General features: G+C 40.1%; 1 protein-coding gene and 1 non-coding gene across 3 annotated transcripts in view; both read right to left on the bottom strand.

Annotated features, from left to right (window-relative positions):
- The window catches only part of REL (REL proto-oncogene, NF-kB subunit), a 43007-nt gene that overhangs the window by 5823 nt on the left and 18565 nt on the right, over nt 1-18619 (bottom strand). For both annotated transcript variants that reach the window (XM_033239132.1, XM_033239133.1), the window contains exon 4: nt 17129-17220. In XM_033239132.1, coding sequence (XP_033095023.1) covers nt 17129-17220 — 92 coding nt within the window. The remainder of the gene's footprint in view (nt 1-17128; nt 17221-18619) is intronic.
- Nucleotides 6534-6673, bottom strand: LOC117063203. The gene has a single exon (XR_004428802.1). It is a non-coding gene; the product is annotated as a U4 spliceosomal RNA (small nuclear RNA).

The raw sequence follows: 18619 nt of genomic DNA, 5'->3' as shown, positions 1-18619 counted from the left end.
ATAACCTTGAATAGCATCCAAGTCTGTACGAATACAAATAGGATAGTATACAAAGAATGCCTTGTATCATTCTTATCAAGTAGTCACTATCAAACAGTATTTGATAAATTATAGCCATGTTCAGGAAGTAACTATCCCCTCACCTGGGGATAATCCCAAGTTGACATTAATAACAAATCAAAGTTTTAAAAAAGAGTTGGCCGGGCGCGGTGGCTCAAGCCTGTAATCCCAGCACTTTGGGAGGCCGAGACGGGCGGATCACGAGGTCAGGAGATCGAGACCATCCTGGCTAACACGGTGAAACCCCGTCTCTACTAAAAACACAAAAAAAACTAGCCGGGCGAGATGACGGGCGCCTGTAGTCCCAGCTACTCGGGAGGCTGAGGCAGGAGAATGGCGTAAACCCGGGAGGCGGAGCTTGCAGTGAGCTGAGATCCGGCCACTGCACTCCAGTCCGGGCAACAGAGCGAGACTCCGCCTCAAAAAAAAAAAAAAAAAAAAAAAAAAAAGAGTTGCAGGTTGTACACAACAAAGAATGGCATTTACCCATTCATTCAACAAACATGTATTTGGTCCAGGTGCTGTATTAAGGACTCTGTAAATTATCTCCTAAATCTGTAAAAGAATTACTTTCATCCTCATTTTACAAATGAGGAACTGAGTTTAATTAGCTTTTTTGAGATGGGGGTCTCACTCTGTTGCCCAGGCTGGAGTGCAATGATGCAATTTTGCCTCACCCCAACCTCTGCCTCCCAGGCTCAGGTGATCTTCCCATCTCAGCCTCCTGAGTAGCTGGGACTACAGGCACATGCCACCACGCCCAGCTAATTTTTCTATTTTTTTGTAGAGATGGGGTTTCACTATGTTGCACAGGGTGGTCACGAACTCCTAGGCTCAAGTGATCCACCCACCTTGGCCTCCCAAAGTATTGGGTTTACAGGCGTGAGCCACTAAGCCTGGCCTGGAACTGATTTTAAAGAGAGGAATTACTTGCCCAAAGTTTCACAGTGGCAAGGTGGAAATGTGAACTCAAGTCATTAAATTTAGAGCCTATGCTTTTAAAAATTGAACTCTATTAGAAAATTGTACATATGTTATACATAAAAATGACATAAACAAGAATATCTACTAAAATGTGGATCAACATTTTAAGGATGAAATACCAAGAAACAAAAGAAGATAGCTAGTTTCCATAAGAAATTTTATGTGTAAATTTGTTTTGCTTAAAAATTTTACAGTTCTATAAAACTAGAAAAGCTCATGACAGAATATAGTATAATAGTTTGCTAAATTAATATTTGAACCAGAAATCCAGTTCCAAAAGAAAATATTGCCTTTTCAAATGCCATAAGCTAAAGCAATAAGTCATATTTTTAAAAAGCATGACATGCACATTATTTACACAACAATTTTACTTTGCAAAGTATTAAATTTTGAAACACTAAATTTAGAAACACAGTTAAGCCCAAATTCCTTATTTTACAGGCAATAACTAATAAAAATGATAATGTATTTTGTACTGTTTTTATCTAATGACACTGACAGTCTACGTAGCTATCACAACATTTAGAAGTATCCCCATATTAGCATTCTTAGCCTAACCTTTGAAAGAGTGTATAAAAAAAATCTGTACTCTGTACAACTGAAAGGTCAAAATGTTATGATACCAACGCTTGGGTTACAGCAGCATACTCTACTGGCACTATTGTGTAGGCAATATGAGAGCTACCGCTTCAAAACCCATTTTTATAGCATTATAAATGTAGCATTCAAGATATTAGTGTCTATCAGTTGCAAAGATGAGTAATCAATATTCAAAAAAGACAAATTTGTAGCTAGATGTTCCTGATAAGTTTAAAAACAAACCTATGTGAACTCTGTCAATGGATAAACCAACTGTGGTATAGTCCCACAATGGAATAAACTCAGCAATAAAAGAGAACAAACTGGCCAGGCGTGGTGGCTCACGCCTGTATTCCCAGTACTTTGAGAGGCCGAGGTGGGCGGATCATGAGGTCAGGAGATCGAGAACACCCTGGCTAACACGGTGAAACCCCGCCCCTACTAAAAATACAAAAAATTAGCCGGGCATGGTGGCAGGCGCCTATAATCCCAGCTACTCAGGAGGGTGAGGCAGGAGAATGGTGAACCCGGGAGGCGGAGTTTGTAGTGCGCCAAAAAAAGAAAAAGAAAAAAAGAACGATGGGGTATATACCCCCAAATGAATGTATCTCAAAACCATGCTTAGCAAAAGAAACCAGATACAAAACTATACTGTATGTTTCCTTTTTTTTTTTTTTTTTGAGACAGAGTCTGGCTCTGTCGCCCAGGCTGGAGTGCAGTGGCCGGATCTCAGCTCACTGCAAGCTCCGCCTCCCGGGTTTACGCCATTCTCCTGCCTCAGCCTCCGGGTAGCTGGGACTACAGGCGCCCGCCACCGCGCCTGGCTAGTTTTTTGTATTTTTTTAGTAGAGACGGGGTTTCACCGTGTTAGCAAGGATGGTCTCGATCTCCTGACCTCATGATCCGCCCGTCTCGGCCTCCCAAAGTGCTGGGATTACAGGCTTGAGCCACCGCGCCCGGCCCGTATGCTTCCATTTATATGCAGTTTTAGAAAAGATTAATCTCCAGTGACAGAAGGCAGATTAGTAATTGACTGAGGCAGAGGCAGGATAGGGAAATGAGCGAGAAGGGGACCAAGGAAATTTTAGGGGGTAACGGAAATGTTCCATATCTTGATTGTGGTGGTGGTTATGTGGCAGGATATATTCTGGTAGATTTTATTGCATCTCAATAAAAGTTTATTTTAAATATTTTTAAATGTTACATAAAAGAAAAATAAATAAACTGGTCAATAAGCCAAAGTTTAAAAACATTTAGTCACATAATAGCTCTACTACAGGGAAGAAATTTTACCTACCTCTCAAAAAAAATCACTATTTATGAGATTTTGCTTTGAATCTTCTCAATGTGTGGAAATACAATTACTACTGCATCAGAATTACTTTCATCTCTGCACAACATGGTTAAAAACTACTGACAGGCAAGAATGACAGATACCCATTTTTACCCAATGCAAAATTCAGTGTAAGGCTAAAAACCCAGTTCAAAACTTCTTTTCTATAAAGCCTAACTTCATCCTCTGCAGTGGAAGGAATATTTCTCCTCTCTAAATCAGGGCAAGACTTGACCTATACCTTTCTTCTTTTTTTTGAGATGGAGTCTCGCTCTGTCACCCAGGCTGGAGTGCAGTGGCACGATCTTGGCTCACTGTAAGCTCCACCTCCTGGGTTCACACCATTCTCCTGCCTCAGCCTCCCGAGTAGCTAGGACTACAGGTGCCCACCATCATGCCCGGCTATTTTTTTTTTTTTTTTTTTTTTGTATTTTTAGTAGACAGAGTTTCACGGTGTTAGCCAGGATGGTCTCGATCTCCTGACCTCGTGATCTGCCCGCCTCGGCCTCCCAAAGTGCTGGGATTACAGGCGTGAGACACCGCGTCTGGATGACCTATACCTTTCTATGCACTTAAAAGTTTTTAAATCTTACATGATAATCATTTATGTATGCCTCTTTTATTATACAAAGTTTCAAATGAAGTCAGAAGGGGTGTCTGATGTATCTCCACTAGACATCGAACATAGTGGTTTACAAACATTTGATATTTATTATACATTTCCTCAATTAACATAAATGACTGAAGAAGTACTCAAAGGCCTATCAAATAACCAAACATTTAGATATTTTTTACAAATTACTGAAGAAAGCATAAAGTAAAAGTTAATAAAAAAGAAGTTCTACTTTTGGTAATGGCAGATGATAATAAGTAAACTGGGACCAATTCACCCATAAGAAAGTGAACAAAATATGAAACAAAATTTCTCTAATGACATCAGAGAGTTAACAAGGTCATAAAAAATCATAGGACCAAGATAGGAGAGAAGAAAACCCACAGTTCAGAATGAGAGGCCACTTTTATCTAAATATAGCCTGACAATTTTCTAAGAGATGGTTAAGAAGATTGAGATGAACTCTCAATAAACTATGGGGAAAAATAAAGGAGTTAAGAGTCTGCCAAGGATGTGGGATCTGATAAATACCCAAGGCTTTGGGGGATTTGAGGTCTGGAAGAGCTATACCCTAGGAGTAAGGGTGAACTGGAAACATATCAGATTTCAGGGATGAAAGCCCATCTTCAAATAACCTAAATCATTCACTGATTTTAGGTGATCTGGGATTGCTAGTGTACTTGGCCACTAGCCAGAAGAAAATTTTCTGCAGGGAGATAATATTGTAGGCCTAAAATCTTTATACTTTTTCACAGAAAATGACTGGTATTTTATCTTAGATAATCAGACACATGAGGAGGCAAAATAAAATGTTTTTTTCTTCCCAAAAAAGAAAGCAACAGGCAATAAAAACACCACAAAGTATACAAATAATGAAGTTTTCAGAAACATAATTTAAAGTAACTATACTTAATATATTCAAGGAATTAAGATTGAGAGTTTACTGAAGAACTTGAAACTGAAAAAAAGGAATCAAATTCTAGAACTGAAAAATATAGTAAATTGAGATGAAGAATATAATCAAATTTATCAAAAGTTTTATAGAAAATACGTTGTGTCTTGTCTTTTTATACCCCAAGGATTAAAATGTTTACCAACATAGTCTACCATAAATTTTTAAAGTGTTGATTCACTTTAAAGCCTTTAATCCATCTTCAGCTGATATTTGTATTTGATGTGAGGTAGGGAATCCAACTTAATTAAATAACTATTTCTTTCAAGCTTCCTTTCTCAAACATTTCCTCCTTTCCTCTTGATATGACATGCCACCTCTGTCATACATTAAAGTCACATATTTCCTTAGCTCTGTTTCTGGGCTCTCAATTCTTTTTCTTTTTTCAATAATTATACATTTTTATCTTATAAAAATTGGGTGAATATCTAGATTTAAACTGACAAAAATGTGTATTGAACAGTTCTGTCTTTTATAGCTTAAAAGAAAGATTTTGGAAGAAAATGAAATATCTCTTTTTGAAATGATTTATTTCTATTTTATAATACTTCTGCGCACTCTTGCAACTTCAGAAGATCTTTTATATTTTTAATTTCAAATCTGCTTATACAAACAGTAAGTCTTCACTTAATGTCTTCTAGGATGATGTCTCTAGGTTCTTGGAAATCACAACTTCAAGTGAAACAACACTGTAATAAAACCAATTTTGCCATAGGCTAATCAATATAGACAAGAGTTAAGTTTCTACGGCAGACTTCTGGTCACAAAAACATCACTAAATTTATAAGCAAAGACCAAAACACTTGTAATATTAAATATTGAAATAAATCTGAGCTATACATACATTTAAGAAAGATTAATAAAAACAAGTTAAGACAATGATTTACCCAGTTATTCTAGTTCAGGGTCACAGGTGATTGGAGTCTCTTCGGGGCTCTCAATTCTACTCCAATTAGTCAATCTGTCTATTCTTATCCCAATATGTCACTGCCTTAATTAGTATTAATACTTCTCTCTGATGAGGTCAATTTCTCCTCACTGTTCTTTTTCTATAAAGTATTCTGTTCCTGTTTAGAATTACCATTTTTTTTTTTTTTTTTTTGAGACGGAGTCTCACTCTGTCGCCCAGGCTGGAGTGCAGTGGCCGGATCTCAGCTCACTGCAAGCTCCGCCTCCCGGGTTTACGCCATTCTCCTGCCTCAGCCTCCCAAGTAGCTGGGACTACAAGCTCCCGCCACCTCGCCCGGCTAGTTTTTTGTATTTATTTATTTTTTTTAGTAGAGATGGGGTTTCACCGTGTTAGTCAGGATGGTCTCGATCTCCTGATCTCGTGATCCGCCCGTCTCGGCCTCCCAAAGTGCTGGGATTACAGGCTTGAGCCACCGTGCCCGGCCAAGAATTACCATATTTAATATGGAATTGCATTGAATCTATTTATCAAGTGGGGGAAAATGACTTTTTTTTCTTTTTGAGACAAGAGTCTTGCTCTTCACCCAGGCTGGAGTGCAGTGGCATGATCTTGGCTCACTGCAACCTCCACCTCCCGGGTTCAAGTGATTCTCCTGCCTCAGCCTCCTGAGTAGCTGGGACTACAGGCCCATGCCACCATGCCCAACTAATTTTGTATTTTAAGTAGAGACAGGGTTTCATCATGTTGGCCAGGATAGTCTCAATCTGTTGACCTCATGATCCGCCCACCTTGGCCTCCCAAAGTGCTGGGATTACAGGTGTGAGCCACCATGCCCAGCCCAGGAAAATGACATTTTTACAATATTACTATTAGAGAGCATGGAATATCTCTCCATTTATTTAAGTATTCTCTAAGATCTCATAATAAAATTTTATAATTTCCCCTAAAGAAATCTTGATTATCATTTATTTGTTTCTACATACTTTGTATTTCCTGACAATATTTGCTTTAAGCTATTTGCTGCTGAGGTATGGAAACATGACTGACTTTTGTATACTAATCTTACATCCACTAACCCTTTTAAACTTTATTTTTTATTCAGTCTCCAAAAAGACTGTCAAAAATTGCCAATGCTGACTATACTGAAAGTCATGACATTAGGGTATTAGGAAAAAGTTTTCAATTAACAATAACCACTCCTGAGATAAACCTCACTTGGCTCTACTGTCAATGTGCAAAGCTCACTCTTTTAAACTTATTTGAAAAATCCATTTATATATCTTTTGGGTTATCACTATAATAATTTCAAATAATTACAGTTTTATTTCCTCATTTTTCAATCCTATGCCTCTACTTTTTGGGGGAGTCTCACTGTACACTGGCTACAATGCTCACTGCCCTGGCTATGATCTTCACTACAATGTTGAATAGAAGTGGTAAAAGTGTGCCTTGGTTTCTCATTCTTAACTTCAAAGTGAATGCTTCTGATATTTCTCTTATTTAGGATAATGCTTACTGTAAGTTTTTTAATAGATACATATTCTATAATATAAAATGCAGTGTTTTATTCTGTAAAGTGAAAACTGATACTCAGTTTTGTTTGTTTTGTTTTGTTTGAGATGGAGTCTCACTCTGTAGCCCAGGTTAGAGTGCAGTGTTGTGATCTTGGCTCACTGCAGCCTCCAGCTCCACTCCAGGGTTCAAGAGATTCTCATGCCTCAGCCTCCCAAGTAGCTGGGATTACAGGCGTGCACCATCATGCCTGGCTAATTTTTGTATTTTTAGTAGAGACAGGGTTTCACCATGTTGGCCAGGCTGGTCTGGAACTCCTGACCTCAAGTGATCTGCCCACCTTGGGGCCCCATAGTGCTGGGATTACAGGTGTGAGCGGCCATGCCTGGCCTGATACTCAGTTTTAACGTTTGCAAAAACTAACGGAAGGAAGCATGAGACCAATAAAATGCTCTCAAATTCCTCTTAAACTAGTTTAAAATTTCACTTTGTAGTTAGTCAAAAGAATGTAAGGTAATAACTATTCTCCTTCCTTTTTATGTGTGTGTGTGTGTGTGTGTTTTTTTTTTTTGAGACGGAGTCTCGCTCTGTTGCCCAGGCTGGAGTGCAGTGATGCGCTTGGTTCACTGCAAGCTCTGCCTCCTGGGTTCACGCCATTCTCCTGCCTCAGCCTCCCAAGTAGCTGTGACTCCAGGCGCCCATCACCACGCCTGGCTAATTTTTTGTATTTTTAGTAGAGACAGGGTTTCACTATGTTAGCCAGGATGGTCTTGATCTCCTGACCTCGTGATCCAACCACCTCAGCCTCCCAAAGTGTTGGGATGGCAGGCGTGAGCCACCGCGCCCAGCCCCTTCCTTTTTATGTTAAATGTTTAATCTACCTTTAGAAAGAAATATCACTCCTTTAACCCTAAAATCAGGTGTGTAATTAGAATTTCATTTTTAACCAAGAAGATATTATCATGCTACATTTCTTTCATAAGCAGGAATTAAATTTTTAAAATCAATTATGATATCTACTAGCTCTAGAAGTGTAACATTTCTAAAATTCTAATACCGTCAAACACTACTAAAATAAATAACAAGGCAAAAATACACAGCATATGGAATAACAATTTTTTTTTTTTTTTTTTTGAGACGGAGTCTTGCTCTGTTGTCAGGCTGGAGTGCAGTGGCACCATCTTGGCTCACTGCAACCTCTGCCTCCCAGTTCAAATGATTCTCCTCCTGCCTCAGCCTCCCAAGTAGCTAGGACTACAGGCGTGCACCACCATGCACAGCTAATTTTTGTATTTTTAGTAGAGATAGGGTTTCACCACGTTGGCCAGGATGGTCTGTATCTCTTGACCTCGTGATCCGCCCATCTCGGCCTCCCAAAATGCTGGGATTACAGGCATGAGTCACTGCACCCGGCCTGGAATAACAATTTTCAGAACTATGTCTCAGCCAGGCAAGGTGGCTCATGCCTGTAATCTCAGCACTTTAGGAAACTGAGGCAGGAGGTTCACTTCAGCCCAGGCAACATACGGAGACCCTGTCTCTACAAATAATAGAAAAAAAAAAAATGAACTAGGTCTCACTTAAGGAAAAATATAGAATTGTTATAATTAATTTACATTTTTGTTACTTAAAAAGTATATAAACTATCCCATATATATAATAATAAAAGCTGACATTTAAGTGTTCATGTGCCAGGCAAACGGTAAAGATGCCAGAAGTATACTAGAAGTATATCATTAATTTACTCAATCTTTCAACATACTTATTGAGTATCTATTATGTGCTACCTCAGTAAAATGTTAGATACAAATATGAAAAGACAATGCCTGACCTCAGTGAGATGAGTATCCGGATGAGAAATAGATACATAAACTGAAATTATATAATGCAACATGAAAAATGTTATAATGGAAGTATGCTCAAGGAATACTGAAAGCAAGAAAGTACACAATTCTGCCTAGGGTAATGAAAAAAAGGCTTCAAAAACTCTGACTGCAATGAAGAAAGGACAACGAAGTACATATGAGCCAGTTTTTTCAAGCTTTAAGTTCTCAGTTGTAAGGAAAGGCTTTTTCTTGTATTAGACCAGACTTCAGAAATAAGAATCTATGTTAGACTACTTGTCTTATTAAACTGTATTCCCTTTCAGACTACTAAGTAATGTAGTTTTCCCAAACTCAACTGTATAGCAGCCTTTTACTCTCATAAAGACTCAAGATTCTCTTCGTGGGAAAATAGTAAAATACCTAATAAAACTTAATTGCAAATTCTTTATTGTCAAAATCAATTTTATTGCACAAAATTTAAAATTTAATATAGAGTTTAGATATTCTATGGAGTTTAATTGCCGCATACGAGAAATCCTAACATTTCATTACCAAAACACGTAATTAGAAAATGATATATAATTAAAAATTTTTTGGCCAGGTGCGGTGGCTCACACCTGTAATCCCAGCACTTTGGGAGGCTGAGGTGGGTGGACCACAAGGTCAGGAGATGGAGACCATACTGGCTAACATGGTGAAATCCCGTCTCTACTAAAAAATACAAAAAATTAGCCGGGCATGGTGGTGGGTGCCTGGAGTCCCAGCTACTTGGGAGGCTGAGGCAGGAGAAGGGCATGAACCTGGGAAGCGGAGCTTGCAGTGCGCTGAGATGGCACCATTGCACTCCAGCCTGGGCGACAGAGTGAGACTCCGTATCAAAAATAACAATAATTTTTTTCAACGTTTGCAGTTAAGAGTCCTCTACAAAGTCTAACTGCCACTCTTGTTCTAGCTAAGTACACACTGTTAAAATCTGATATTGGAGTCTTTAAATTCCTCACCCAAGTTAGACTTTGGCACATATTAAACAATTTGAATAATCCTTTACTTGAAGCCTCAAATTTGACAGTATTAAACTGCTTTATGTCCCCTTAGATACTGTTCCTTAGTTTTAAAGAACTAATGACAAGAAAGATACAGTCCGGCCTTAAAACACACTAACTGGGGAATCTACTGTGTGCAGGCAGAAACTCAATAGCTCAAGGCACTTAGCTGAGAAGATAGAGATTTATATAACAGTAAAACAAATACATTGTTTAGGTGCCAAAGTGAAATGGAAACAAGATTCCATCACAGACCCTGTCCACAATGAGCATGAAATTAATATTTGAAGACAATTCCTGAAGAATCAAATGATCTAACAGATAACACAAAACTTTCAAATGATTAATTGCTGAGTATACAGTATAATTAGGAAGATACTACCTCAGACTTAAGAGAAATGAGAAGGCTTTCAGGGCATCTCAGATAAGGAAAACAACTGTGATATTTTTGGTAGAAAAGTACAAATAAGACATGTTCGTCCATTTATTCTTTCAACATTTTTTTTGTTTGTTTGTTTTGTTTTTTGAGACGGGGTCTCACTGTTATCTAGGCTGAAGTGCAGTGGCATGATCTGGGTTCACTGCAACCCAGCCTGCTGGGCTCAAGTGATCCTCCCACCTCAGCCTCTGGAGCAGGCTGGGACTTGCAGCAAGCACCACTATACTCACCCAATTTTTTGTAAGACGGGGTTTCACCACATTGCCCAGGCTGGTCTTGAACTCCTAGACTCAAGTGATCCAACCACCTCGGCCTCCCCAAGTGCTGGGATTACAGGCATGAGCCACCGTGCCTGGCCCTTTTTTTTTTTTTTTTTTTGAGACGGAGTCTCTCTCTGTCCACCAGGCTGGAGTGCAGTGGCGCTATCTCGGCTCACTGCAAGCTCCGTCTCCCGGGTTCCCGCCATTCTCCTGCCTCAGCCTCCAGAGTAGCTGGGACTACAGCCGCCCGCCCGCCACAGCGCCCGGCTTTTTTTTTTGTATTTATTTATTTTTTTTTTTTTTAAGTAGAGACGGGGTTTCACCGTGGTCTCGATCTCCTGACCTTGTGATCCGCCCGCCTCGGCCTCCCAAAGTGCTGGGATTACAGGCGTGAGCCACCGCGCCCGGCGTGCCCGGCCCTTTAAACACATTTTAATCAAGCTTCTTTCATGTGCCAGAGATACATGGAAGACAGATCTCACCCTCCAGAATTTCATGATTTAGTGAAGGAAAAACATGTAAACAAAGTTATAGCAAACCATATTAGAAATATATACAGGATGGCCGAGTGCGGTGGCTCAGGCCTGTAATCCCAGCACTTTGGGAGGCCGAGGCGGGTATATCACAAGGTCAGGAGATCGAGACCATCCTGGCTAACATGGTGAAACCCCGTCTCTACTAAAAATACAAAAAAAAATTAGCCAGGTGTGCTGGCAGGCACCTGTAGTCCCAGCAACTCAGGAGGCTGAGGCAGGAGAATGGCATGAACCCGGGAGGTGGAGTTTGCAGTGAGCCTAGATCTCGCCACTACACTCCAGCCTGGGCGAAGACTCCGTCTCAAAAAACAAAAAAAACAAGAAAGAAATATATACAAGTACTGGCCAGGCACGGTGGCTCATGCCTGTAATCCCAGCACTGTGGGAGGCTGAGGTGGGCAGATCACCTGAGGTCAGGAGTTCAAGACCAGTCTGGCCATGGTGAAACCCGGTCTCTACTAAAAATACAAAAAAAATTAGCCAGGCGTGGTGGTGCACACCTGTAATCCCAGCTACTCAGGAGGCTGATGCAGGAGAATCACTTGAACCTGGGAGACAGAGGTTGCGGTGAGCCAAGATTGTGTGTGTGTGTGTGTGTGTGTGTGTGTATATATATATACACATATATACACATACAGGTACTTTGGGAAAACAGAGTAGAGGTCAGGGAAGGCTTTAAAGAGGATGTGATCCTTAAACTTGGAGGATGAGTAAGAAAAAATCACCAGGCAGATCAGGGTATTTCATGCAAAGGAATTGCATGTATAAAAGCACAGAGGTAAGAAAGAACATGGCTCTTCTAACGGTGCAGATAGTTCAGAATGGCAGAAACAAGTTATGCACTCAGTGGTAGAGGAAGGTGGGGTAGGAAGCTGAGGTACAGAATGAAAGACAGGATGGAAAGCAAGGCTTCCAGATTATGAAAGGCTTTAAATGCCATACTTGAGAAGCTGAATTCAGCATGTAGATCAGATCAAAGTTTCTCAAAGTAGACTCTGTGGATCACTTGCACTAGAATCATCTGAGATAGAGATTTTCAAATTGTAGTTTGGGAACCACTGATTGTAAAATTAATTTAGTGGGCTGGGTAAGCACTAACAAAGCAAGAGAGAAAGAAAAAGAAGGGAAAGGAAAGGTACAGAATAGAATAGAGTACACTGCATGTAGTAGGGTGATATGGTTTGGCTCTGTGTCTCCACCCAAATCTCATCTTGAATTGTACTCCCATAACTCTCATGCGTTGTGGGAGGGACCCAGTGGGAGATAATTTGAATCATCAGGGTGGTTCCCCCATACCGCTCTCGTGGTAGTGAATAAGTCTCACGAGATCTGATGGTTTTATCAGGGGTTTCTGCTTTGCATTTTCCTCATTTTCTCTTGCTGCCGCCATGTAAGAAGTGCCTTTCACCTCCTGCCGTGATTCTGAGGCCTCCCCAGCCATGTGGAAACTGTAAGTCCAATTAAACTTCTTTTTCTTCCCATTCTCAGGTACATCTTTATCAGTAGAGTGAAAACGGACTAATACACAGGGTATCGTTGTCCTAAGGGTGTGGTGTATGTATATATATTGAGCTGAAAAGTAAAATCTATTTCTTACTGTGGGTCACAGTCAAAGAGTTAAGAAATACTGATCTAGATGTTTGTTAAAATGCAGATTCCCAGCACACCTGTCTTTCAAGTCACCTGCTTGGCCCTCTTCCAAGTGTACTTTTCTTCCTTTCCTTCCTGCTCTAAAGCTTTTTAATAAACTTTCACTCCTGCTCTAAAGCTTGTCTCAGTCTCTCCTTCTGTCTCCTGAGGAGGCAAGAATTGGGGCTGCTGCAGACCTGAACAGATACTTCTGGCTGCTAACATACTTTGGTGCCATGTGACTCAGATAAGTTATTATTTTAAAAATGTTTTTTAAAATGCAGATTCCCAGGACCCATACCAGCCCTATCAAATTAGTGGAAGTGAGGCCTGAAATCTACATTTTTAACAAGTACTAAGATATTCCTATGCATATTCAAATTGAGAACCACTGAAGTGCTCGGGAAGGAATGAGTGTTTTAAAAACAAGTAAACAACAACAGAAAACATAAATAGTGGGAAGGATTAACTGGCAGGATTGTTCCTTCCCCAAATCAATATTCATCCAGGCAGCATGGTAGAGCTGTTACAAGTATGACCTTAGAGCCAGGCTCCCTGTGTTCAAATCCTAACGCTACCACTCATCAGCTATATAACCTTGAACAAATTACTTTCCTTTTCTTTGCTTAGAGACAGGGTCTCGTCCTGTCGCCCAGGCTGAAGTGCAATAGTGAGAACACAGTTCACTGCAGGCTTGACCTCCCAGGCTGAAGCAGTTTTCCTACCTCGGCCTCCTGAGTAGCTAAGACCACAGCTGTGTGCCACTGCATCTGGTTAATTAAAAAATTTCTTTTGTAGAGATGGGGTTTCACCATATCGCCTAGGCTGGTCTCAAACTCCTGGGCTCACGCAATCCTCTCCACCTTGGCCTCCCAAAGTGCTGGGATTATAGGTATAAGCCACCGTGCCTGGCCTACTTAATTTTTTTTTTTTTTAATAATCAATTTTGTTCTTTTTTTTTGAGACGGACTTTCACTCTTGTTGCCCAGGTTAGAGTTCAATGGCGCTAACTCAGCTCACCACAACCTCCGCCTCCCAGGTTCAAGCAATTCTCCTGCCTCAGCCTCCCGAGTAGCTGGGATTACAGATGTGCACCACCACGCCCGGTTTTTTTTTTTTTTTTTTTTTTAATTGAGACAGAGTCTAGTTCTGTCACCCAGGCTGGAGTGCAGTGGCGCAATCTAGACTCACTGCAACCTCCACCTCCTGGGTTCAAGCAATTCTCCTGCCTCAGCCTCCCAAGTAGCTGGGACTACAGGCGCATGCCACCACGTCCAGCTAATTTTTTGTATTTTTAGTAGAGATGAGGTTTCACCACGTTGGTCAGGCTGGTCTCGAACTCCTGATCTCGTGATCCACCCTCCTTGGCCTCCCAAAGTGCTGGAATTACAGGCCTGAGTTAACTTTTCTATGCTTCCATTTTCTTATTTATAAAATTGATTTAATAATAGTACCTATTTCGTAGGTTGTTATAAGCATTAAATGAAATAAAATAAAGCACTTACTATCTACCAAGAACTATTTTAAGTGCCATTATGAGTATTCACTATTAATTATCATGCCTGAGTCGGGCTCAGTGGCTCATACCTGTAATCCCAGCACTTTGGGAGGCAGAGACAGGTGGATCACTGGAACCCAGGAGTTTGAAACCAGCCTGGGGAATACGGCAAAACCCATCTCTACAAAAAATACAAAAACTCTTGCTGGGCGTGGTGGGTAACACCTGTAATCCCAACACTTTGGGAGGCCGAGGCAGGAAGATCACTTGAGGTCGGGAGTTCAAGACCAGGCTGGCCGACATGGTGAAACCCTGTGTCTATAAAAATACAAAAATTAGCCAGGCATAGTACACGTCTATAATTCCAGCTACTCGAGAGGCTGAGGCACGAGAACTGCTTGAACCCAGGAGGTGGGGGCTGCAGCGAGCCGAGACTGTGACACTGCACTACAGCCTGGGTGACAGAGTGAGACTCTGTCTCAAAAAAAAAAAAAAAAAAAAAATTAGCTGGGCATGGTGATGCACACCTATAGTCCCAGCTACTTGGGAGGCTGAGGTGGGAGAATCACCTGAGCCTGGGAGATCAAGGCTGCAGTGAGCTGTGATCACACCACTGCACTCCAGCCCAGGCATCTCAAAAAACATGCCTGATTCTGAACTGCCAAAACTAAGAAAAAGAAACTCCACAGACAGCATCTTCCTTTTTAACCTTTTATCACTGGAGTCAAGGAACCTGTATATGAATCCCAGGTCTGCCACTTATATTTGCAGCATGATTTGGGACAGTTAAATAACAAAAGCCTTGGTATTCTCTTCCATAAAGCAGAATTGTTCCAACGATTAAATAAAATAGTGTACCTAAAGCACTAACGTTTACTCCCTGACATACAAGAAGTGCTTAATAAATGACAGCTATCACTCATAATTTCCTTGTTTTATATTGCATCTAGACTTATCTGCCTCTTTAATTTAAAAGTCTGGCCTATTAATTTGGCAATGAATCACAATTTTAAATGAGCATACTCGACCCAGAAATTTTCCATTTCCAAAAATTTATCCTAGGGAAATAATCACACAAGAGCTCAAAGTGTATGTTCAGTGGAGCTTTTAAAACAAAATGAAAACAACATAAATGTTCATTAATAGAAGACTAAATAGACCGGGTGCAGAGGCTCATGCCTGTAATCCCAGCACTTCAGGAGGCCGAGGCAAGTGGATTGCTGAGCTCAGAAGTTCTGAGACCAGCCTGGGCAACATGGCGAGACCCTGTCTCTACAAAAAATACAAAAACTAGCTGGGCGTGGTGGTGCGCCAACTACTCAGGAGGCTGAGGTGGGATGATCGCTTGAGCCCAGGATGTCAATGCTGCAGTGATCTGTGATCACATCACTGCACTCCATCCTGGGTGACAGAACAAGACTATCTCAAAAGGAAAAAAAAAAAAAGATGACTAAATAAACAAATTATGTTCTACCCAAACAATAAAATACTCTATTAAAAAAAATAAAAAGATTTGTAAGTACTGACACGGAAAGTTTAAGGTATATTCCTGAGTGGAAAAAAATGAAGGAGTAGAATAGGATATATAGCATGATTCCTTTTATATAAAATATGTATTTCTACATATAACTAAATATGTATAAAGAAAATTCTAGAAAAATATACGTCAAACTTAATAGCAGTCTCCCCTGCTAAGGCTGGAAGGGAAGAAGGGGACTTTTGCTTTCAGCTTTATATTAAATAGTATGAAAAATAAAACCTAGAGAAAAGAGATGCAGATCTTATGGCTCATAAAACAGTAATTATCTGTGAATATATTCCTTAAATTACCAACATAGCTCTTAAATTATTTTTATACATCCAGGAAAAATACAAACCACCAGTATAAGGATGTCTTAAATATGACCAAGAAATATATTCTTTGAAAATATTATAGTCAATTAATTCCTGACTTCTGCATATTTAAGTAGCTGCAGAAGACTTCAGAATGGAGGCTGCTCTAAGTATAGGATGCCAGCACCTACTGTGGTAGTACTTATCTACTCAAACAATACAGAGAGCTTACAAGTAACAGTCAGGGAGTATTAAGTATTTATACCTATAGCACAAGGCAGATAGTACCATAAGTATAAATACTTAATAAATGCTATCCTCAATAAAATTCACTAAACAGTAGATAAACATACACACAAATATGCTATGAAAATACTTTGTGTGATATCTATTATCTCTATGCTTCTTCTTCCACATTGGGATTAAATCTTACTGGCGAATATACCCTTGAGCTAAATGCACTCCAATACCTTATAAACACAGTGCCTATTTAACATTCAAAAGGGGGAGAGTATGTTGTCAGCTGGAAGTGGCATAAGGAAGGCCACATTCAAAAAGGATCACAACATTTTGAAGTTTTATTATATAAAACAGTGATACTCTCCAACAATACCAGAAACCTCTGTGTGCCTAAGATTTTTTTTCAACAACTGTGAAGAAACTATTTTAAATAGTATACTTCATTCCTCAGATACAGGTATAAGTCAACAAGTAGAAAAGTAAACACAGAACTTAAAACACAGGTTCAAGATATAAACAGCTGGGCACGATGGCTCACGCCTGTAATCCCAGCACTTTGGGATGCCGAAGCGGGTAGATCACCTGATGTCAGGAGTTCGAGACCAGCCTGGCTAACATGGTGAAACCCCGTCTCTACTTAAAATACAAAAATTAGCTGGGTGTGATGGTGGGCGCCTGTAATCCCAGCTACTCTGGAAGCTGAGGCAGGAGAATCACTTGAACCTGGGAGATGGAGGTTGCAGTGAACTGAGATCGTGCCATTGAGCTCCAGCCTGGTGACAAGAGCGAAACTCCATCTCAAAAAAAAAAAGGGGGGGAAGAAAAAATAAACAGAAATCAACACCCAAATAAATAGAAATGATTTTATCAAACATACTTACCATTGAATGGATTGATTCCTGCCTTTATTCTTGAAATAATAGCTTCTTTTACTTCTTTTTTCTTCACACATCGAATACCCAGATTTTGGAAACTAGGAGGAAAAAAACAATATTCAAAACTGCATTATAAACACGTGGAATACTGCAAAAAGCAAACATAGCAATACTGAAGTTATCATGCTGTCAGCTGGACATACCAAAGCATGAATGTGCTTCCAATTGCCCTTAATAAAGATCAGAGAGTAAGAAGTGGGGTTATGTGGCTGGGTGCGTGGCTCATGCCTGTAATCCCAGCACTTTGGGAGGCCAAGGCGGGTGGATCACCTGAGGTCGGGAGTTCGAGACCAGCCTGACCAACACGGAGAAACCCCGTCTCTACTAAAAATACAAAATTAGCGGGGCATAGTGGCACATGCTTGTAATCTCAGCTACTCGGGAGGCTGAGGCAGGAGAATCGCTTCAGAGGCAGAGGTTGCAGTGAGCCGAGATCACGCCATTGCGCTCCAGCCTGGGCAACAAGAGCAAAACTCCGTCTCAAAAAAAAAGGAAGTGGTGTTGTACTTCTAAGAACTGTTAAAATGACATATACTGTATCATTTTAACATACAGTGTTTTACAATTACATCTTACTAATATGCCTATGTCAACAAACATACCAAAATATAGATTAACAGTAAAGCAATACCAAATGGTAAAATTTACCTCTCAAATTCGGAATCAAATCAATAAAGTCTGTATGGTTGATAACACAAAGCAAAAGCTGTAAAAAGATGTTCACAGGTTGAAGCTCACACCTATGTTTTGCTAGGCCCACAAAAGTGTTGCCTATATTTTTAAAAATCTGCACAGATTATCTACATTTAGAAATCGGGTAATTGCATATGAACATCTGGATTTCTGGCTTCTCTTGTACATGTTAAATACCTGGCAATACTAGGTTGGCACAGAAACAACAGGCTAGGGACTGAATCCCATGTATGCAGGGCTCTTCAGTTTGCTACAGTGCCTGTTAGTCCTCCTACACTTGACCCACACCACTCATTTATGCTGTTGGCCTAGCTTCACGGAGATTTGCTTTTTGAGCCCTGAATTCACTGTTACTAGCAGTAGAAAATGTTTTGTGCTATATAAAGTTATAGCCATTCATCATAAAAAATTACTAAAATTTTCTTATTAGAAAGAATTTTAATGCTAACAATAATATTTAACAAGTTTCAAAATGTCATTTATGAAAAACTTCCCAATAGCTACAAATATTACTAATTTGCATATGTGTAGCATAGATGATGGTGGGGGGAACTCCCCCACCACCATCAGTCATACTTGTTCCCACATGGAAAAACCATGACATCAGTAAAATTGGGTGGGTGTGAATAAGGAAGCAAAACTCAATTAACTCAATTATAATAACATTACTATTGTTCAAACTTCACATGGCACTTGCAACCAGAGGCTACTTTGTCTACCTGTCTCCATGCTCATGCTCTCTTA

Source organism: Trachypithecus francoisi, unplaced genomic scaffold, assembly GCF_009764315.1.
Source record: "Trachypithecus francoisi isolate TF-2019V2 unplaced genomic scaffold, Tfra_2.0 Lachesis_group17, whole genome shotgun sequence".
Classification (NCBI taxonomy): Eukaryota; Metazoa; Chordata; class Mammalia; order Primates; family Cercopithecidae; genus Trachypithecus; species Trachypithecus francoisi.
Note: the sequence above shows the minus strand (reverse complement) of the source record. Positions and strands in the feature narration are given on the sequence as shown.